The sequence below is a fragment of the Daphnia carinata genome, chromosome 1, assembly GCF_022539665.2.
Source record: "Daphnia carinata strain CSIRO-1 chromosome 1, CSIRO_AGI_Dcar_HiC_V3, whole genome shotgun sequence".
NCBI classification, from domain to species: domain Eukaryota; kingdom Metazoa; phylum Arthropoda; class Branchiopoda; order Diplostraca; family Daphniidae; genus Daphnia; species Daphnia carinata.
The window spans coordinates 9761233-9782701 of NC_081331.1; the positions used below are offsets into that span (position 1 = coordinate 9761233).

The 21469-nt window shown below is 40.6% G+C and overlaps 3 protein-coding genes across 7 annotated transcripts in view; 1 reads left to right on the top strand and 2 right to left on the bottom strand.

Moving 5' to 3' along the window:
* LOC130695473 (tryptophan--tRNA ligase, mitochondrial-like) lies at window positions 1–1717 on the bottom strand. The gene is made up of 6 exons (XM_057518610.2): window positions 1502–1717; window positions 1233–1409; window positions 1072–1170; window positions 830–993; window positions 593–714; window positions 1–511 (listed from the first exon to the last, which is right to left on the bottom strand). Exons 1-6 carry the CDS (start codon window positions 1694–1696, stop codon window positions 51–53), a joined length of 1218 nt encoding a protein of 405 aa, XP_057374593.1. The 5' UTR covers window positions 1697–1717; the 3' UTR covers window positions 1–50.
* LOC130695553 (uncharacterized) lies at window positions 1582–3624 on the top strand. 3 transcript variants are annotated; one of them, XM_057518709.1, is made up of 5 exons: window positions 1582–1719; window positions 1834–2183; window positions 2279–2387; window positions 2475–3302; window positions 3513–3624. In XM_057518709.1, exons 2-4 carry the CDS (start codon window positions 2022–2024, stop codon window positions 3266–3268), a joined length of 1065 nt encoding a protein of 354 aa, XP_057374692.1. In that variant the 5' UTR covers window positions 1582–1719; window positions 1834–2021; the 3' UTR covers window positions 3269–3302; window positions 3513–3624. The 3 variants fall into 3 exon arrangements, with proteins under 3 accessions (XP_057374692.1, XP_057374683.1, XP_057374701.1); XM_057518700.1 differs by having other exon boundaries at window positions 2475–3624; XM_057518718.2 differs by lacking the exon at window positions 1582–1719 and having other exon boundaries at window positions 1749–2183; window positions 2475–3624.
* LOC130695686 (glutamate receptor ionotropic, kainate 2-like) overlaps window positions 3454–21469 on the bottom strand; it is a 25073-nt gene continuing 7057 nt past the window's right edge. The window contains exons 3-19 of one of the 3 annotated variants that reach the window (XM_059497559.1): window positions 16039–16299; window positions 13841–14016; window positions 12487–12540; window positions 12229–12393; window positions 11975–12127; window positions 11449–11652; window positions 10533–10626; window positions 10281–10390; window positions 10047–10151; window positions 8175–8543; window positions 6428–6625; window positions 5571–5796; window positions 5322–5401; window positions 5030–5114; window positions 4686–4786; window positions 4268–4423; window positions 3454–4010 (exon numbers count right to left, since the gene is read on the bottom strand). In XM_059497559.1, coding sequence (XP_059353542.1) covers window positions 3936–4010; window positions 4268–4423; window positions 4686–4786; window positions 5030–5114; window positions 5322–5401; window positions 5571–5796; window positions 6428–6625; window positions 8175–8543; window positions 10047–10151; window positions 10281–10390; window positions 10533–10626; window positions 11449–11652; window positions 11975–12127; window positions 12229–12393; window positions 12487–12540; window positions 13841–14016; window positions 16039–16299 — 2612 coding nt within the window. In that variant the 3' untranslated portion in view covers window positions 3454–3935. Of the gene's footprint in view, window positions 4011–4267; window positions 4424–4685; window positions 4787–5029; window positions 5115–5321; window positions 5402–5570; window positions 5797–6427; window positions 6626–8174; window positions 8544–8944; window positions 9203–10046; window positions 10152–10280; window positions 10391–10532; window positions 10627–11448; window positions 11653–11974; window positions 12128–12228; window positions 12394–12486; window positions 12541–13840; window positions 14017–16038; window positions 16300–21469 lie in introns of all 3 variants that reach the window. The other 2 variants (XM_059497560.1, XM_059497561.1) reach the window with 2 other exon arrangements.

The window sequence follows — 21469 nt, forward strand, 5'->3', positions numbered from 1 at the left end:
TTGATGCTAGTAAGACTCTATTGCGATTTCTCTGTTATTACAGCTGGGGCTCAGGAAGAAACAGTCAAACCTACGGCATTCTTAACTTCCCGCCACGTTTCTTGGGCAATTTCGGCAGCTCTCTCGCCACCCTTATCAAGGATGCTGATCAAATACCCGGGGTCCTTCAGAAGATCCAAGTACCGATGTCGTATTGGTCGAAGGAATTCGTTAACTGCTTCGGCAACAACCAGTTTGTACTGGGCAGTGTCTAAATGTTGGTTCTCGTGACAAATACGCTCCGGATCGAGGCCACTACAAAGCGAGTGAAGAATGATCAAATTTGCGACAGCAGGTCGGGCTATTGGATCGTAGGTGACAGCTGATGTAAAATCCGTCAAGGCTTTTTTGCACTTCTCAACTACTGCGTCTGGATCGTCAGTTAATTCTATTCGGCTTTTTGCATCAGGGTCAGATTTTGACATCTTTTTTTCCGGATTTCGCAAGCTTTTTAATCTGCTGGCTGATTCGTCTATTTTTATTTCATGAAGATTAAATTTTATTTGTTTGAATTCAATTGCTCCATTAGAAAATTTATTTTTATTGTTGTTACCATAAACTACAGCACTAGGCCTTGGGAATATAGGTCCATATTTGTTATTGAATACTCTAGCAAGATGCTGAGCTAGCTGTATATGCTGCAACTGGTCTTCGCCTACAGGTACATGGGTGGATCTAGAGTTAAAAAGAAAAAGAACAAAAACAAAACATTATTCAAAAAGAAACCTCCAACATTCAACTTCCAATCTATCAGACAAGCTGGGAGTAGAGTTAAATTAATAATAATTACTTGTAGAGCAAGATATCAGCAGACTGAAGAACAGGGTATATATAAAGGCCTAACGGAATGTCTGTCATTTTTGCAGACTTCTCTTTAAATTGAGGTAAATGTCCTAATCGGGGAAGTGTTGTCAGGCAGCTTAGTACCCAAGAAAGTTCTGCATGTTGTGGGACCTAATAAAGAGAGATCTAAGTCATGAAACAAAAATGATTTTCACAGAATGAAAGCATTAATGACTCAAGCCAAACAACCTTCGATTGTTGGAATAGTATACATTTCTCATGATCAATTCCACAAGCAAGAAGTGATGCAGTCATTTTTAAGATGTTCTCCTTCAGTGCTTTTGGGTCCTAACAAATATAGTTTAAACACTGATGTAAAACCCTAATGGCAAATGATTTCCTGTAATAACCTGGGGAAGTGTAATTGAATGAAGGTCTACGATGCTGAAAAGTGAATTTTCATCCTGAGACAGCACCCACTGTCGAACAGCTCCAAAATAATTGCCCAAATGTAAAACTCCTGTAGGTTGGATCCCAGAAAAAATACGTCTGGGTGCTATATTTCTTTTGTTTCCTTGTTGGAAATTCTGTGAACCGCGAATAACATAAAATAAGTGTTTGTTTCATGAAAGAGTGCACCAAGAGTGCTATTCTACGTTTTTCCGGTCTATATGATTACGTTATTATCATTACAAGCTAGAGGCCTGTCAGACGAAAACTTTCTAATCAGAAAAGATGGTCCATTTTTACTTTCTAGCACTGTGAAACGAATAAGACGGCGTAACGTTTTCGACACCGGTAGACCTGACATCTTTCCATACAATAATACCACATAAACAACGGTGCGGATGGCGTTGGTCATTTGTTCTGCCATGGAAACTTTCGAATTTGATTCGAGTAATTGACCTTAAAGATTTTGCTATATTTAGACTTTGTATTTATTTGTTACATGAAATCTGTACTAAAACCTTAAAAAATAATAGAATAAAAAATAAATGTCTATGTTTCTAGGCCAATACACTAGCAAAAACAGTTGATTCGCCGACGTTCCGCCGAATGTTCCATGGCCATAGAACACTCGAGCCCTTGTTTACAGACCAATGCGTTCTCATCAAACAACAATCCTCGTATGGCTGGCATCCTTCAAAGCTAGAATTTCATGGTGATCTTGTGTAATTGTGTAATTTTGTGGTGAAACCATGACCAACGTTTGCAGAGTGCATGGCAATACTTCAGAATGTGTCTCATCTGAACTAGCGAAACTCAAAATTGCCGTCGCCTTAGTAGTCATACGTAGCAAGCCAGCCGACCAAAATGCCAAGGATTTCGTTCACAACTTAGTGTTTTTTCAACAAGATAAAGTAAGTGTTTTTGAGCACAGCCATTTCACATTGTACTATTTTCATTGTTTATTGTGATCTCAGGGATGACTAAGTAACTAAATGAATATTTACAGGAGCAAAGATGGAAAGCCGAATATCACCGACTCAAACAGGAAGTTCTACAGTTAAGACAACAACAACTTTTATTTTCAATTAACACCAGGCTCAGTTCGCATTCGAGTGGTAAAACCCGAACAATAATGTTTGACAATATTTATTTTCCAATATCAATGGCAGTTTCTTTTTAAAATTTTTTCATGAAAATGGCAGAGGATTTTGGCATTAGTCCAAACCGTCATTATTCTCAACTAGTATTAACACCACCCGATTCGCAATCAGATAGCCAGCCAAGTACAACATTGACGTTACCGACATTGGCACCCAACATCCCTGAAAATGACAAAGCCGACGCAGATCACATGACATTTCTACGGGCTTACTTCTATCTAGAGCATCAATTGCGTTTAAATCTGCCATCACCACCATCACTAATCGGCCTTAATAACGAAATCTTGGAGAAGGACGTGGTGCGGCAAAGCGTGCTGTCTGTATTGCAACATGTCGATTCCAACACACCCAAGGAACAATCGGATTTTTCGAGATGTTTGGATAGCTTTCGCGTCTGCGTTCGATTACTCGACTCTCACGGCAAATGGAGTCAATCCATGCTGGACAAGTTCATTGAACTGTCCTCCTGTTGGTTGAAACGGATGATGCAGGGTGACAACGTGCTTAGATACAACGCCCTGCTTGCCATTTTAGCCGACTCGAACGGGATGGCCGCACTGCTAGCTGAATCTGTTGTCAAGTCGATAGCCGAGTCGCACGAAAAGATGAATGAGTGGGAGTGGGACAGCGTAGAGCTCATCCCTCGGCCTGTGCTGACCCACTTTTCCGGTAGTTCCTATTACTTCCTCTTGCTGGAGAAAACCATTCCTCGAATGGGTTCGTCCGATAGGAGTCGATTCCAGGCCGCTTTATCCCACGTCGGACAGCGGGTTCACGTCAACTTTCCCCTCTTTGCTGCTTCGATGATGCGGCTGGCCCATCAGCTTGGCAACTGAATCGAAAAGACGTGCCTGCTCATTTATGCCCTCCGTGCGCTACAATCAATTTCCCATTGTTTCCCTTTTTACTTCATGCTCTTTTTTGTAATAATTGCAGCTTGATTTACCCACTGATTCGCAATCTGTTTTTGTTTGTGTGTGTGTATGTATGTGTCATGGGTTTATTGCATCTATTCAATTTATTCTTTTTTTTTTTTTATTATTTTTTTTTTCCTTGTTTCTTTTCTTTCGTCATCAAAAGGAGGCCCTTGAGCTTCGCTGGATCACCATGGCGTAGAGGATTGCTGGGGGAACAAGATGAACGAGGAAAATGGATAGAGAGCCGAAGAAGATGCAAGGAATTTTAATAAAAATGTACATAGCAAGTTTAAATATAAATGATAAACAAAAGAAACTTTCTCTTTCTTATCCATCACATTTTTTTTTCTTTTTTTTTTCTGCATTTTTTTTTCTTTTAACTTCTCCCATCATGTTTCGCACACCGTTACTCCGCCCTGTATTCCAATGGCCCGGACCATCATCTCTTCTTCTGGAACGAGTTGTTTTTCAATTTCATATTTTCTTTCATTTTTACTTGTTGACAATGTTGCTTCGCATACATTTCGTTGTTGTCCAACGAAGAGGTCCTCTTCTTGCAGGTTATTTCATTATTTTTTCTACTATTTTAGTTGTCCAGGTCGTAGCTCTGTACGATTGATGCTTTGCGCAATTCGATCATTGGCATGATACCGTTTTCCTGCTAGGATGAAAACAAGAAAGAAACATCGGGTGAATAACAAAAGCACATGAACACGCACGTCAAAGAAAAGGGAAAGTGAAGTAGCGTTTTTTTTTTTTTCGACGGTTATTGAACTTTTTTTCACAGGGCATGGACCAGTTTTGTACCCAAAAGATTTATGTCTTGCTCCATAAAAAGAAAACACGCAATCTTTCTTTTTCTTTTCCGTCCTTAAGAATATATGTATATATAAGAATAAAAGATAGTATAAGACGAACCCCGTGAAGAGATGGGACGTCGTGATTGGTCGGAACATAAGTGTGACTCGGGGGCGTGCATCGAAGACAACTGCGTCTCAATGTAGGCCGCTGGCGGGATCCTTGGCAACGCAACGCGAAGCGAAGTTCCTCGCCCATCTCTGAACAGAGCGATTGCTATGCATAGAGAGAAAAAAAATGGAACGTGGGTATTACACAGATAGAACAAGAAATCACCAATTGAAAGACAAGTGCGCAAAAGACAAGGTCCTCGTTTGAATTTCGCGGAATTTTTGGGGGGCGATGAAAACAAATGAAATGTACGTAGGGGAAAGTGACTGTTGCTGAAAGGATGTGAAAGCGAGACGACCAACTGTTGGTCTGAGCCGTTCATCGCAGTAATTGAAATGGAGCTTAAAATTATAGCTTGGTTTTATACCTTCTCTTGCTGGGCGTTGCGTTTCGAGTTCCAGCAAAACTCCAGTATGGCTACAACGATAGCCATGGCCAGCCCGCACAGCAGGACAACAAATACGCCGCCTGTCATGTGGTTGCGAATTTCCCCAAATGGCAAATCGTTCGCATCGCCAGAGAAATGCGGGGCGTAATCCGGTTGGAAACGGACGAGCGATCGGACGTCCGGAGAAATGCATAGATAGAGAGCAAGGAACCAGACAATCGATTGTTAGAAAGAGCAAAGGAAAAACGGTCGTTTGCACAAAAAAGAAGTTGAAAGAGAAAGGCTGTTTTTTATTTGATTTTCAAATAGAAGAAGAGACTGACCGATATTTTCAACGCCCAAGGCACTGGCTTTCGACTCTTTATTCTTATCGTCTCGGTTGCAGACGTCGCCCGTGTCCTTCCACCACTATTTGTTGATTTGATTGCAAAAATGTAAACGAATAATTAATTTATTAATTAAGGTAATGGGCGAGGATGTGACTAAACATTGTTGGCACTTATTTGTATCATAAAAAGAAACCGTTTTTATTTTTGGCAACTCATGTGAATAAAAATAAAAACAAATTGAAAAATAAAGAAATCGTGAAGAGCCGCATCGCTCCTTTAATCATACCTTGTTGTATAGTAGGTGAATGGAGCCTTTCTCTTGCAGTTCCAAAATGGCCAACGAAATTCGATCCCGCCAAGGCGACCCTGTTAATTGCCAAAACAAGAGAAAACGTAAAAACGATTTGAATGAAAATGGGTTTGGCGACAGGCTAGTGCCAAACCAAGCGAGTCGGCTTATTTTGCTTTTTTACGTCCATGACAAAAAAACATTGAAAATTAAGATAAAAATTGATGTCGTAGATTAAGGACAGACCTTTCGGTGTTCCAATGCCGTAGCCTTTGGAGTCGAGGAGACCCCCGATTTGGGTCAAGTTGCAATTGCGCTGGACGACGTAGTCGAGGGTAGTCGACTCCATCAGAAAGGCAAAATTGCCTTCCATTACGCGCTTCGTGCCTTCCTCGTACGTCGAAACGAAGACGGACGGCTTCTTGCTCTCCATGTAACGCCACATTTTCTGGTATGTCTCGATCCGAGAATCCTGATTTCATATACGACATCATCAAAAACATCGATTTATAAAACAATTTTTTTTTTTAATCTTAAAAGCTATACACAAAAAAACATTGACGGACGTTCAAGGTTCCGCGTTTAGAAGGCCATTGGGGGTGAAAAAATAAAAAGGGAAAACGATTCAAAAGAGCTTCACTCTCGCTGTCGTTTTATTATTATTTTTTTCTTCTGTCGACTTGCGAAGAAGAAGAAGAAAAATGGAATGACTCGGCAAAGAAGTGACGCGTCAGTAGAAACTGGGTTATCCCTTAAAAGGTCATCATTTTTAACTAACATTTTACAGCTTTTGATGTAACAAAAGAGGGAGGAAAGCCAGTTGGACGGGCTTGAGTGCTCATCCGTTCGGATGAGACCGGTCCTGCCCTTGAGATCAGGTGATATTTACACACACACACAAAGAGAGAAAACAAAAAAAAAAAAGCTATAAAAGTTTCCCATACAGCGTGATGCCCATTTTAATGAAGCTGCCACCATAGAAAGACGAGCAAAGTCGTGAAAAAAAAAAAACCCGAAGAGAAAGTGAAAGGGATGGTATAATTAATGGGAATATACTTTTTTTAGAGGAAAAGAAAATGGTAATAAAGTAAATATATATATACTCGAAAGAAAGTCATGGTGGATCCTGCGTCGAGCGTGCCGTAAGAAATTTCGCTCTGGTCGGCCAAGTCCTCGACCGAGTCGATAGGCGCAATCATTCGTTCTACGGTGAGGAAGGCCGCCAGATTGGCCGTGTACGACGAGATAATGATCAGCGTGAAGAACCACCAAATGCCGCCGACGATCCTCGTTGATGCCGCCTGTTTAGTCACGCACGACACGCGACCCAGACGCAAAGAAGAATCAAAGTAACACGACTATTAGCGTCATTTCTCTCAGCTTATGATTATGAGAATTGATTGGGTTTTTTTTTTTTGCGTCAGCATTGTTTGTCCGGTTGTTGCGGGATGGTTAGGTGGGATGATGGATGAAGGAAATTCTTCTTTTTTTTTTGCCATTTCTTAGCGCATTAATTGTTGAGTGTTTTAAAAATTCGAAAATTGCGCATAATCGTTTCAAAGCTGCCACCGAGAAAGACGTTATTGCACGCACTGCGTTTCATCGCTAAACACAAACATACAGAGAAAATGAAGAAGGAGAGAAGGACTTAGACGGGGAGTGAAAGTTTCAGTTAAAAAAAAAATAATAATAATGAATAAATACAAAGAAGAAGAGGCTGAAAGAATCCCCACGCTTCCTGACTTTCATGCGTCGCTCCCAGTTTAGGGACCGAAAAAAGAAACATCACGTAAGCAATACAACGCACGACACAAGACACGAACGCAGACAAACGGGAGAACACGAAAAAATTGTCGATGTATTAAAAAATTCGAAAGTTAGGAAAAGAAAAAAAAAAATAAAGAAAAAGGAAAAGAAAAATAAAATAAATAATTATTGATTCACAACGATCACCAACAAAGGCCACTATTGATATTCAACAAGCCAATGGAATTCGTAAAAAAAAAAAATATGCATTATTTTAAGGGAGGTAGTGGGGGCATGAGAAATAGGGGATGGATTCAGCGGGTTTACCAAGTCAATCCCGACGGCTCGTATGCAAAATTTTGCGGTCAAAAAAGCGGAACTGCCAGTGTACGAAAATGTTGATGGGAAAAATTAAAGCAAAAATGGGGCATAATCTACAGCTGCACATACTCGCCTGGACAGGTGACTTTTTGTTAGGTAATTTTTATGTTACGTGTGTGTGTGGTTTGAAAAAAAAAAGAAATGGCTTTTTGGTCTTTCTTGGTGACAGATGGAACGACTTCGGACCAATTTGCGTACTGGCCACTAAAGCATACTATTGGCTCGAAAAACAACAGAAGAAGAACGCGATAGGGTTCGAACAGCATATTAGGGTCAATTTCGGGATTGAAGGTAGATATCAATTAAGAATAACAGAATATTAAGAAAAGGTAAAAAATATAGCGAGGTAGGTCGGGGTTGGAATGTGTACGCACTAGCTCAAATGAATTACTTGCCAAGATGGTTTCGCTTGAAACAATCTTGTCTTGGATGAATGAATAAGAACAATGTCTCATATTCACATTCCAGTTTGTTACAGACTAGCAGTTGATTTCATCTCTTCAAATGCACGAAAATTTTGCTTGACGTGAATCGCATACGAGAACAAGGTGTAGGTGAGGTTTATCAAATAAAATCAACTTAATGCAAATAAAATGAAATTATTGAACAGAATTTTAAAAAAGAAAGAAAACTAAATCGGAAACGGCCCGTGAAGAAGAAAAATGAACGGAGCGGCCAATGAGCCAGCGAGAATTCGGTCCTTTTGCAGATCGAAAAGAATACCTTGGGATTGAGATCTGATCCTTGTTGCATGAGAGTGCCGATGGTGAACCAGAAACTGTTGGCCAGCGAGAAGTCGTTGCTGCTGGCCAGGGTGGCATGCTCGCTATCGAACAATGCGTCTGTATTGTGCGGCTGTTGCAGAATCCGGTCGATACCGCCAATGCTGCCGGACAGGTAGTGGTGGCAGTGGTGACACCGGCTGCCCACTCCGCTCCCGTTCACATTGTCGTGCCATTCGTAAGGCGTGAAGCGGGCCACCACCCACATGGAGAGCGAGACTAGGACGTAGGCCAGCAACAAGAAGAGCCAAATCTCCACGGCCAGTGGATTCATAAAAGAGAACAACCGCGTCGGAGTCGGCGTCGGAACCTGATCACATTCGCATACAACTTGTTTGTTTTGTGTCTCATTTTAACATTTAAGTTGCTTTTTTTAATAATCGCTGTAACGTTCCGACACTGTACCGCATGGATTCTGAACTCAATCGCATCTTGCATTTCACCCAATTTAAATAAAATAGGATAAATAAAAGTAGATTTTGATGTTTAGCTCTAAAAAAAAAAATAAAGTGAGGCCATCGTCTTGGGGGCAGCTTTTGAAACGTTCCATTTCGGATAGAAAGCAATGGCAATATTTCTATTATTTGGCAGGCTGATTGTTGCGATGGTCGGACAGAGAGAGATTGGCATTGAAGAGGATAAAAAAGAAAGAGGACAGGAATTGAAGCGGTAGGCTGCTTGAAGAGGGTTTGTGATTTGTCGTTTATAGACCTTGGGATTGAGTCCTGATCCTTGACGGAGGAAAGTGCCAGTAATGAACCAGAAACTGTTGGAGATGGAGAACTGATTCTCGACCACGTCGCTGTCAGCGTTGCAAGGGTGAGGGTTGTTCCATTCGTAAGGCGAGAAGCGCGCCATGACAAATAGCGTGAAACTGACGAGGATGTAGGCCGCCATGACGTACAGCCAAATCTCCACCGCCAGTGGGTTCATAAAGGAAAAGAGACGCGTCGGCTGGCTGGTCGGGATCTATTCACGACACCCATTTCATTATGTAAATCGCTCTTCATCATTTTTTTTTTCTCTAAGATTCATGTTCTACTCTTTCTGCTTTGAATGGGGGGGGACATAACAATGGGAGTTGAATAAACACACAGATTCTGATTTATTTTTTGTTTTTTGTTTTTTTTTCAAAAAGAAGTTGGTGTTACGAATGAAAGGACCTTTAATCAGCTACATTGAAGACTACCACTGTGGTCCCACTTTGTTCGTCTTTATTCGTTCAACCAACTTTAAAAGAACTTTCACTTTGCGTTTGTTGACTTGTTTGAAGACGGTCCCGAAAAAAGTGCGGTCAAGGCGAACCGGGAGAAGATATATAATTTTTTTTTTATCATGTTTACTACGAGCTCTATAGTGCGAAGGCCATCCTTATATCAGCAATCAAAAGACAGAGCCGAAAAATATTCAAATGTCACTAAGAAAACGTATGACATCAGCGGCAGGTTTTTTATTTTTCCATGTTTCTCCTCTTTCGCTATTGATTCTCTTAGGTCCGCTCAAAGGACTGGCCTATTCTTTTTTATTTATAGACGTATTTCTCAGACGACCACTAAGATTTGTTGCATCGATAGCTAGACGATGAAATGTCGATAGGTTTAGTAAAACCTTTTTCTTTTTTTTATTACTACTGCCAGTAAAAAAAGATTGAGAAATAGAGACGAGTGATGGCTCGCAAAACCCTGCGAAACGATGCTACTTTCTTAGTTGTGAAATCGAAAACGATGTCGTCAAACTATCAATTGGAGAGGCTTTTTGGAAAAAATACGAAAACAGTATTTTGAATCGTAAAAAAATGAAAGAATGAACCAACCTTGAACAAGATGCTAATGCCGAGGTTCATAAAAGGCTTCGTAAAATCGATGACCATTTCACGGGCGTAGTTGATCGTCATCGATCCGACGGCCAGATCAGCTTTCTGTAATTTGAATTGACGTCATGACTTTTTTTTTTTTTCTTTTAACGAATTCAAATGTGGCCGCATTATTGACAGCGTCGCAACACTTGAAATGTGAATGCATTAAAAAAGAACAATGAGTAACGGCACCTTTTCGAGAATCTGGCGGACGATGCCGTTCCATTCACCCGTGTCGGGATCTAACGCTCCGTATTTCTTGTCGGGTACCAGCTCAATGACGTAATTGAAACCGACCATTCCTGTAAAATAATAATAATAATAATAATAATAAAAAATACAGGAATTTTCCTTGTGGTGAAATCTGTTTGTGGTTGGAATCAAGTCATGCATAAATCATTGCGAATTGGGATTGGCAATAAAAATGATGGCGAAATCTCATACCAGCAATGGCTTTGAGTAGGTCGATGCAGAATCCCTCGTAGCGGTCGTTGCCGGTCAGATTACGTTCCGATCGAACCATCACGTACGGCATTTCCTGATGCGACGCATCAACCCGGTAAGTACAGAAACATTTAAAGAAAAAAGAAAAGAAGGAAGCATTAGATAAAACGAGACGCTATTTTTGCTACCGTAACATCAAGCGGAGCATCATGGAATATATCAATCGTTTACTGATGACGGTTTCAACTCCATCAGAGCGGACGACCATTAAAAGATTGGCAGCATTGAAACTTTATTTTTTTTTTCTTTGTTAGCTACATGATCGAGCAAAACAAACGAGGGCCTTTCCTTTTTTTTTGTTCCTTATTCTTGTTTGTTATTTTTGTTGTTGATCGGTTTGAAGCCCAAGGATCTAGCATCCAATTCAAGTTCCCCTTCCATTGCCTATCCAACTATTTTTGAAAAAGGAGAAACCTACACGAAGTGAGAGTATAAAGGGGAAAAAAAAGGGGGAACGTAAACACGATCTGTAATTAAGATCTCTCTCCGCGTGATTCTTTTTGCTGCTGATGCAGCTGAGCTTTCTCCCTTTACTCCCTAAAGGAGAGAAAAGAGGCACGATCCGTTCTTTAAAGCAATCTTGTAAACACAGATCAACATCGTCCCAATTCGTTTTCGCTCGGCCGAATCGAGCGCGTCTACAGGTGAGTCCAAAGACATCGGGTTAAATTAGAAAAAGGCCTTTCTTTCTGGATTGAATCCATTCCTCAATGCTATTAACTTGTTTTTTTTTTTTTAATTTTATAAATAAAACCATCAGCCAATAAGCCTAAACAGCGTCATCCCTTTATGGAAATGCGCGTGAACTGATGGGGCCGGGAAAACGAATCAACGCGTTCAAACGACGTGTTTTTACCTCGTTGGTCATGACGATAAGAGTGATGTTGGGCGTACTGCCTTCGTAAAAGGCCACCGGATCGGTAATGTTGAGTCCCATCTGACCGTTCCACTCGCCAACTTTCGTCAGATTCTCCCGCTTCAGCTTGAGCAAGTCCAGCGTGATATTGGAGCGTCGCCCTTCCTTGAATCGGACGGGTCCCGTCAGTCCGACAAATTCCACCTATTAAATTTTTTTTTTGTAGGAAAAGCGTGATTGTTGTTCAGTACATCAGGATGCGATTAATTTAAAAAAGAATGGGAGGGACAATACTAATGTTGAGCTATTCATCGCCTGCCCAATAGGAACGTATAGCCATAAATAAGAAATGTTGCACCTTATCAGTAAACACAACACACAGACACGCGCACAGCTGATGTATAGATCAAACGGTATAAATCAAAGGCTACTATAGCAATCTGAGTTGCGATCCATCTATTTTTCTTTCTAGTTTATATTGTGTGCCAGTGGATGTACGTAGCGATATATATGATTTCATAGCTACCGTGTTGATGTAATTGAAGAGCGACGATCCGTCATTCCACGGCTGCTCGATATCGCACGAGAGGTTGGCCAGCCTCAGTGCTGTGCCCCGATCCAGGGCGGCCAGACCGTGAGCCAACGCCATAACGCTGTCGTAGACTAGAGCTGGCTCTGCCTGTTTATCGACCATAGTGACACAATCAGTTGAATATCAAGCGCTCGCAAAGAAAAACAAAATTGGGGAAAAGCTGTGAATTGTTTCAATAAATGGCCTACCTGGATGATGTTCGATTTATTGAGAATGCTTTGGCCGATCGGCTGGAACTTCTCCATATCTCTCAGAAGAAGCCGCGTAAAGTTACTGTCAGCGTCGACGATGCGGAACGCCGAAATGTTGACAAAGTTGTACTTGAAATCTTCCAAGTCAAACGTTTCCAAATCCTTTGAAAGAGAAAGTCCCCACGAAGAAGAAGAAAATGTAATGAAATTGATGGCAATAGAATAAAAACAATGACGTTCACAGTGTTCCATTACCGGCGAAGCGAAGAGGTAGTGATACTGATAGTCGTTCATTTGTAGTTGCAGAACCTGGCGTGAACAAGTTGTGCCACAAATTGCGTGTTAGAATGTCCGACCGCACACGTCGTCATCATTATGAAAATCGAGAGGAGAAAAGAAGAAACAGAAGAGCAACGATGAATTGCAATATAGCTGTGTCATTAACATATTTATGCAGCATATATCACTGTCGTGTTCTTTTTATTAACATATTTGGCGAGCGGCAAGGTCTCTTTGTGTCGTGCAAAATGGAGAGTCAAGTCAAGCCGTTACACCAGCTACGCGCAGATTTATTCATTTATTATGAAGTTGTTGATGGCCGTGTTCCCCTTCTTTCCCCAGTTGAGGTGCAGGGGGGCTGAAAGAACGAAAATGTGTGTATATATACGGTGCGGAAAAAGAAAAAAAAAGGCCGTACAAATCTACGTTGGGCTATTAGTGCCGTCGTAAAGTCAAGAATGTGCACGTTGGCGGTCCCCAGTCATTTTTCATATTTCCCGCTCTCTCTCTCTCTCTTTCTCCTTTCTTTTCTTTTTTCACGCAAGAAGGAAAAAAAAGGAGGGCGTCAAGGAGACACTCGACTCCCCAAAAACTTTAGAACACAAAGACAAGAGAACACGTCCTCCCCCCCCCCTTCCTTTGATAATTTGGCCCGCGTTCACGTGATTTGGGTCTCGGCCGAGGGCATCGTTAAAAACACAGAAAAAAATCGTTGGTGTGGCGGTTCGTGCGGTCGTCACTTGTGTCGGAAACCTCCCCCTCCACCCCCCCCCCAACAAAAAAAAAAAAAAATTCGTGGAACAAAGGGCGTTGGGTAACATCCATAACGTTCTAACTAGTGCTGGTGTTCTTCGACCTTCCCTCCCGCACACAGCAAAGATGTGAAAGATGCCTCTAGCAAGTCGGGACGAGGGTGGACAAACGTCGTTACAAACAGATTTATGTCGCGGGCGGCTTTTTTGCTTTCTCTGAGGTTCGCTGGAGAGCAGAAGAATAAAAAGAATTTTTTTTTTTTCCTCCAAGCGCATTGGTATTACAATCATCTCCCCATATAAGTCCCCCACCCCCCCATCTGATGGTGTCGCCACAACTCGAAATGGGGAACTTTTACTGATTTGTGGAGGGGGGTCTTCGATCTCCATTGGGCTTGTATAATAGACGAAGATATAGTGTTCCATGAAGAGAGCGGCTTCTCTTTTTATGTTTAGGCGTATCGATGCGAACGATGGACGTCCGTGAGTAACAAATGAACGGACTTTCGGGGGGGGGGGGGAGCTTGTTGTACTTCTGTTTTCACGATGTGTATTTTTTTTATTTGTATGGAACTTACGGCTCTGAAGAAGGTGTGGACGTGCTCCGTCCGCGTATCGACGATGATGTTGTTGATGTCTCGTTGCTTGATCTCGCGCAGCACTTGGCGGTAAGTGCTCACCGTTCCTTGGCGGATGTACACCTCCATTTTGCTGGTGGGCGGCGATCGTACCAAATCCTGCAGTCGTACCAAACCTGACGTAACACACCAACAAAAGCAAAGATGTTGTAGTTTTAGTTTGTCTGTTGAAACGAGCAATTGGCGAAATAAAAGAAAAAAAAAAGAAAAGAAAACAACAACTCGTTAAACGTAGAACTTCTTGTGATTTAGAAGCGCGTTGCAATCGACGTAATTGAATTGCACTTTTGAAATGTCGTGACACGTTGCAAAAACCGAAAGTCTCGCCGCAAACCCGTCGAGGGAGGAAGCATTTAGGTACAAAACCCATTGAGTTCATTGCAGTCAGTTTCGGGAAAAAAGAAGTGAAAGGAAACTGTTGATCCCTCGTGAAAAAAAAATGACGCAGTGTGTTCACGCAAGATTTCTTCCCGCTCCTCCTCCCTCCCTTCCGAAAAAATTGGATCAACCCTATTTTCGTTTCATTTTCGTTCTTCTTCTATTTGCTTGTTGTATGCACACTTCAACATTTGAATGGCGGTGTGATGCCACAAAACTCCCCCCCCCCCCTCATCTTCGCTCCAGCCCAAAGTAAATAAAAACCTATCGAAAAGAAAAATATATAATAAAATAAACAGATTGAGAAACAAAAGTGAAGCAACGTATGTGAAGGATATACTGTTGCCCAGACAGCAAGTAAAATGGGAAAACGGGAGTAAATAGACCTACATGAAAGATGATGATAGGAAAGCCTTTCTATATCCAATAAAGGAAACAGAGCTGGATGCTGGGTATAGCAAAAGCACCGCTCACAGAGAAATTCTCATATCGCTTTTTTTTTTTGCTGTTATACATAAATCTAAATATATACTCTATATAGTAACAGCTAGGAGAAAATGAATTTTCCTTTTATTTATTATTATTATTATTTTTTTTTTTGTCTTCCTTCCCGTTTAGCCGGAAGCTCGCCAAAGCATGAAAGGATCTCTGGATGAAGAGAGAAAACAGCACAATTCGATCGGTATATACATATATAGAGAGAGATATGCCTATAGTAATATTATATCGCCTCCGGCACCGGATATTTCAGGGCTCTCCGACCCTTTTTTTTTTTTTTTTTCATCGGATTTATGCGATATCGGTAGCCACCTCATTCTTTCGTTTCGATCTATAAGAAAGTCAGGAATAAGAAAAAGTCTAGACGAAGAATAAAAAAAAAAACACGTAATAACGTAACGCAACAAAGTGCATTACGAGTAGACGAAGACCCTTTACAAAAAAAAAAAAAAAAAAAAAAAAACCCTGACAAAATAAACATTTAGAAAATAAATAAATAAAAAATTATTAGCTGGAGTTCCGACCCCTTTTCCTTGGCCACATGCCAGCTGTGTTATTGTATATATATATACAGTAGTCCCTATTATTATTGGTAGGCAATGAATCGAGACTCGAGTTAAGTGCTGGCCAACATTTGGCAAATTTCACATGGAACTCTCTCACATCATAACGTGCTAGTACTTTTCTTCTTCTTTTTGAAAGGCAATATCTGCAGTGGCCCATTTTAGTTTGTCTACAGATTTCTTCGGACCGCATTCGTCCGACTTTTTTCTAAAGCATAAAGTCTTTTGACATCAACAAAGAAGCAAAAAATGGTGCAATGTGGGCCAGTTGTCGCCCATTGCGCTATGGAAACTTGTTCGTCATCTCGGGTTCATCTTTTTTTTCTTTTCCTGTCATCAAAAAGAAACTGAAAGGGCACCTTGTCGCATGAACAAAAGCGAACAAAAAAACAAATAAAGCGGGGCAAAACAATATGACGCAAGTTGACGTGCTCTTTTTTTTTTTTTTGTTTTTATCGAATTAAAAATGAAAAGGGAGAGTACACGCCAAATAGGATTTTCTTGAAACTGGCACCGATATGCTTTGGGTCGCAGGGTGTGCGACAAATCAATACTATTTATCGGCTATGGTTGTCTGGACGTCGTCAGTGTTAAACTTAAAAATATCGAGCCAAAGTTTTGTTCTGTTTTTTTTCTTGGAAATGCTTTGCTTTGCGCTGTCAGATATGCAAATTTTTTGCGTGTGCATTTTATTGTTACCTCCTTCATCTTCGTAGATGATGGCCACTTTGGTCCAGTTGAGGAAGCGCATCAGGTCCTTGTAAGCGGCGTTGAGGACCTCTTGCGATGGATGCAAATTGATGGAAAGCTCGTTACGGGCGCCCGTCCGCGACTCCAAATCCAGTCGCGTCTCCAGGTGCGGAATATCGAGCGCGTCGCAGATGGACTGGACGTGCGGTCCGAGCAGCGGATCCGACGGCCCGAAAATGGCCTGCACTCCAAAGTCGATCTGCTTGCAGGCTATCGTCAATTGAATAAAAAAAAAAAGAATGGAAAATTAAACGTTATCATATGAAATTAAATAATTCGTAAGTATAAATATCTGTGGTTTAATAGCCATATTTATTTATCGATGATAAAAATGGAAATTTTTGGTTTCACCTTGATCTAGTGAAACAATTCATTGCCCATCGTCATGAAAACATGCGGGTTATGTAGAGCAGAACATGTAATCTAAGGTGTATTATCACGAAATCGAGATCTATACTCCGGCGTTCAAGGTTTTCACACCCTTTTTGAACGCATCAATAATCATAGCGTTTCGATCTTGTTGCATAGACAATTTGGGCCATGCACTCGACCGAAACATACCACAACTATTTCTCAATTTCTTTCTTTTTTTTTTTTTTTTATAAACCAAATTTGATGATGCTTGAAAGAAAGAGAAATCAAGTGGTCATCTTCAAGGTTGTCGACGCAATTAAAATGTTTTCTTTTTTTTTTTTTTTTTTATCCCATGTAAAAAAAAAAAGAGAGAGAGAAAGAAAGAGAGAAAAGAACTTCTGAATGTTATTAGATGTTTTCGGGGGCTAACCGGCCGGCCTTGGTTCGTGAAAGTGACGAACAGTTGGAGGTCACCGGTTTGAACTAGACACTATGTGATGTGAGTTCTTCTTTAATAATGCGCTCTTAGAAAATTTTACGGGTCCGGTCATTAAAAACAAGGCCACCAGCTCTTTTTTGTTCCTCATCTTTTCTTCGTCTCCCTCTTGAACTGTGGCCCTTTAAAAGTAAGAAGAAAAAAAAACGGGCATTGTCAAAGTTCACGATCATATCCGTTTCCCTTTATGATCGATGACGAGTAAACGCATATCAGATCTTTGTTGCATCCCCCCTCCTTTCCCCTCCTTCGTTACGTACCCCGGCTTTCTTCTACATTTCCTTCTTTTCGATCCTTATCGTACCGGCTCGCATCCGAAAGGAGTTTCTTGATCCTTATTGACGTTTTATAATGAAACCGACCTTTTTCTTCTTCTTCTTGCTAAATCGAGATTTGTCATTTATGTAAGCGAAAATCGAAACGTGTCCAAAGCTAAAGTCGAAAGTTATTATCGCCAAGCCTTTTGTCTTCATTTATACAACTCGAGGCTTGTGTGGGATATGTTTTCTATATATAGATATATATATCAATGCAGATAGACGTTGAATAAAAGAAAGTTGTCTGACTCGTATACCGGGAATAACTAGGCGATCTATTGCATTCAAGGTGCTTTGCAGCAATTGTTGTGCCACGCTTCCGTTTGATTCGGTCAGAGAGGAGGGTCGCATCTTCTATGGAAACAACCGTGACACATCGTTTTCCCCATTATTGCACAAGGATGTGTTCACTTGGCCGCATCCATTCACGCCCTTTTCCTCAATTGTTACACGGACTGTACACGAGCCATTGCCTGTCAATGGAAATGGATCCCTCCCGGTCGCACAATACGTCAGATCAATCATCTCTTATATACGAATGAGCCTTTTGCTTTCTTTTTTTTTTTTATTGGCTTTTCGATCTTAGCTCTTTAGTGATACGAAAGAAGAGCCTCTCTACGATATTCTACATCTGTTTCAATCAATTTTTGGTTTGGTATTAATGATAAAAAATTTAATAATATGCACGAGCTTATTCATTTTAGTGGCCTGGTGAGATGAATAGCATCAAATATTACGTGAAACAAAAGCTCTGGTCCCGGTCTGCCCCTCATTCAGCTCCCCCTCTTTTTTTTTTTTTAATTATTAAAATCGCGTATTTATGACATCGCCTGGTGCATATCGCCGTTAAGTCTGGCTTTATTATAGCTGAGACATCTTCATTAAGAATTCTAAGGAAATAACGGAAATAGACAAAAGGGTGAATGACGTAATAGCTCTCATTAAAGCGACAGGCTCAAGGCCCGCAAAAACAGGCCGTTAATCAACTTTGTCACTTGGTTCGTCTTTAAAAAAAAAATAATAAAATGTGGGGTTTAATTAATCCTTTTTCTCATAGTTTGTAGCCTCTCAGCCTTGGAAATAAATGACGAAATGGGGGGGGGGTGTGCTGACTTTATATCTCACCACCTGATTTTATACAACCCCATCCCTCCCAGAATGAACGAGTTTTGCGTGATGGGTGGCGTGCGTGCTCAAGCGGATACAATTTTCGGGGATCCACTGCGCAGCGATATATTTGATTGTCTCTGGAACGCAGAGTGGTGCTGCTTTCAAGGATCCAATCTGATCTCTGAGCACACACACACCCATTTTTAGATACTACCGCAAAAAAAAAAATTGCGAACGAACAGTTGGAAGTAAAAACAAAAATCAAGTGGTCGCGTAACAGGAAAGAATATCACGTTTAAAAAAAAAAGGAGGGGGGGGGCGAAAAAAAAAACAGATCAAAATATCTGAAAAAGAAAAGAGAAAGTTGTTGCCAAATACTTTTTTTTTTTTGATGATATCATGATGTAAGATTTTTTTTTTATTTAAGGTGGCTACGTGCGAGCGTGCTCGTGAGAGTCCCTCAATTGGAAAAAAAGGGGGCAAAGGAAAGAAAGAAAAACAGAATTGACTCGGACAATAAAGACTTGTGTCCAGCTTCCCGATAAGGTCCCACACATCGTCTCTCAGGGCCGATGAATCCGGGACCTGATCTGTTTTCCCTTTCTTTTTATTATTATTATTATTCTAGGATTCTGTTGGGGAGGAACTATACGTGCGTCTGTGAGGGACCTTTTTCGTTGTGTGACAGGGTAGAAACATTTTGATTTAAAAAAAGCAAAACAAAAAAAAAAAAAGGTTACTGTCCTCTTTTTTCTGTTTCTTGACACATTAGATATAGGCCGAGAAGAACATCGATACGAAGCGGCCATCGGAGTGGACAAAAGAACATCCAGACGACACAAGAAAAAAAAAAGGCGGAAGGGTTTAATACAAAAAAAAAAAAAAAAAAAGAAATGTCTTATTCTGTGTTTGTCGGCACATCTCTTTCTCGTTTGTTTACAGAGTCTTATATAGCCGATGGACAATTTCGTTTTTTTTTTTCGATTATCCGACATGTCCTGATGCCTAGCACTCGTGTTCGCTACAGAGGACACTGGATTTACTTGTTTCCCAATATCATCCGGATCAAAAATACAAACGCACTAAAGAAATATCTTGCGTGACAGCCTTCAGTTATTCTTGGTCAGTAGTTTTAAACTTATCACAAAAAAAAAAAAAAGGGCTGTTAAGGTTTTTATACTACGATTACGCGCCGTTTACGGCGAGTTATCCTGGAGGCTGTGTACATTTGCATGCGTCCATGCAAATATGCAATCCCTGCGGGGCGATATATATTTGTTAGGCGTATTAAACATTTCATCTATCGCATAACTGGCTACCGTTTTTGGCCGATACCGTCGACATTTTTTTGAGTTAAGTCCGGCTATATAAGAAACGCGTGATAGTGAAAACAAAAAAAAAACAAAAATGCTGCATGAAATATTTGGGTAGATCCTTTTATCTTGTTGGGTTCTTCCCCTCCCCCCCCCCCCTTTTTTTTTTTCATCCTCACATTGAAGATGCCTATTGATTAATCAAAAGAATGATAAGAAGCCCAACACGCTGAGAAAATAGATGAAGGAATGACGATTACACGTTATAGAATAAATAAACATTCTTTTTTCTTCTATTCCCCGTTTGATTATTTACTTCTTCAGAGATCCAAAGAAAATGTGGAGGACAACACAGAACGCTGCGAGCGGAGAGTGTGAGAATGATGGCATACGTGCGTTGTATATGCCTCTCACTTTTTTTTTTCTTTCTACTTCGTGATGATTGGAGAAAGTGGTGGCTCTCTCGGTAGATGACTTCTTAAACTTCTGTAGTCAAGATACACACACACCATTTGGTATTCGAGTGAAAGGCCGCAAAAAAAAAAAAATGGAAGAAAAGAAAAAAAAATGTAAAGAAAGAAGGAGAGCTGCAATAATATTAAATTGTATACATAAATGGATATTCGTTTTCCGTTTGTCGCTTTGAGGCTGGGCCCTAAAGGTGGAACTCGGCCAGTCGATAAAAACGAAACGATTTTCGTCCCCCTTTTTTAAATCTGGATGATTTATTTATTTTTAAAGCAAAGTGATTTGTGGCTTTTTGGCGAGAGAAAGCAAACAAAAAAAAAAACATGGACTTCCACAAACGATTCCGTATAGTGCGGTCCTTTTCAGCCACAGCCATACGAACTGCACAACAACTTGTGAAAGCGTCTTTCTTTCGTTATTTTTTCCCCGATGCCGTTGAAAATGGTTAACACAACGCCTGGCCATGTATATAAACGTGCAGTTTTCCTTGTACTCCCACGGACTGCGAGGCAAAACTGTCAATACAAGCGGGAAAAACCTGAGCTAATATGCAAATTCAATTTTAATTTACGGATAGATTTAGCCCGTAGGTTATTTTGAAGAAGAATAGATGACCAAATAAAATGAAGGTAATAAAAAAATATTAGAAAAAACGAACGTTTGTAGCATAACAGCCATTTAATATGCAAAACAGGAAAATTTTAACCATCTTTTCTCCGGATGGGCATTCAAAAGAGTATGGATCATCATGACCTGAAAAAAAAAAATGAAGCCTACAAACTTTGATCCCTTGTGTAGAGACACCCACAGGGTTCTCCGTATAATTCAATAGCGGATGAGGCTTTTGTTGGTTTATGGCACACACACCTTTCCCCGTTTTCTCTCCTCGTAGTTGGGATTCTCTTTGCCGTTGGCGTTCCATTATTCACGCTCAATGTACGGAGGAGTTTAAACATTAGTACGGAGAAAGAAGAGAGTGTCCTGGTTCCTCTCTAGACTCTTCTTTGCCCTCCGTTCGGGCAATCATCATTATAATTTCTTGACTGGAATATGGTAGCTACTTTCACGCTAGGATCGCACTAGTTCTATAAGGATTAACTATTCATTTATTATTAAATTTTTTTCTTTTGGAACTTCCTTGTAATAATGAATTAGTGCAGTCATTAACCACCTTCACATGACTGGACGAGAAGGTCGTGATATTCGCTGAAAATTAATTATGTACCCCGTCCCAGGGTATTCAGACGTCTGAATCTTATAAGAATTTTTACTAATAAATCGTTGGCGAAAAATAACACGTGATGAATTGAATGATGGGAAAT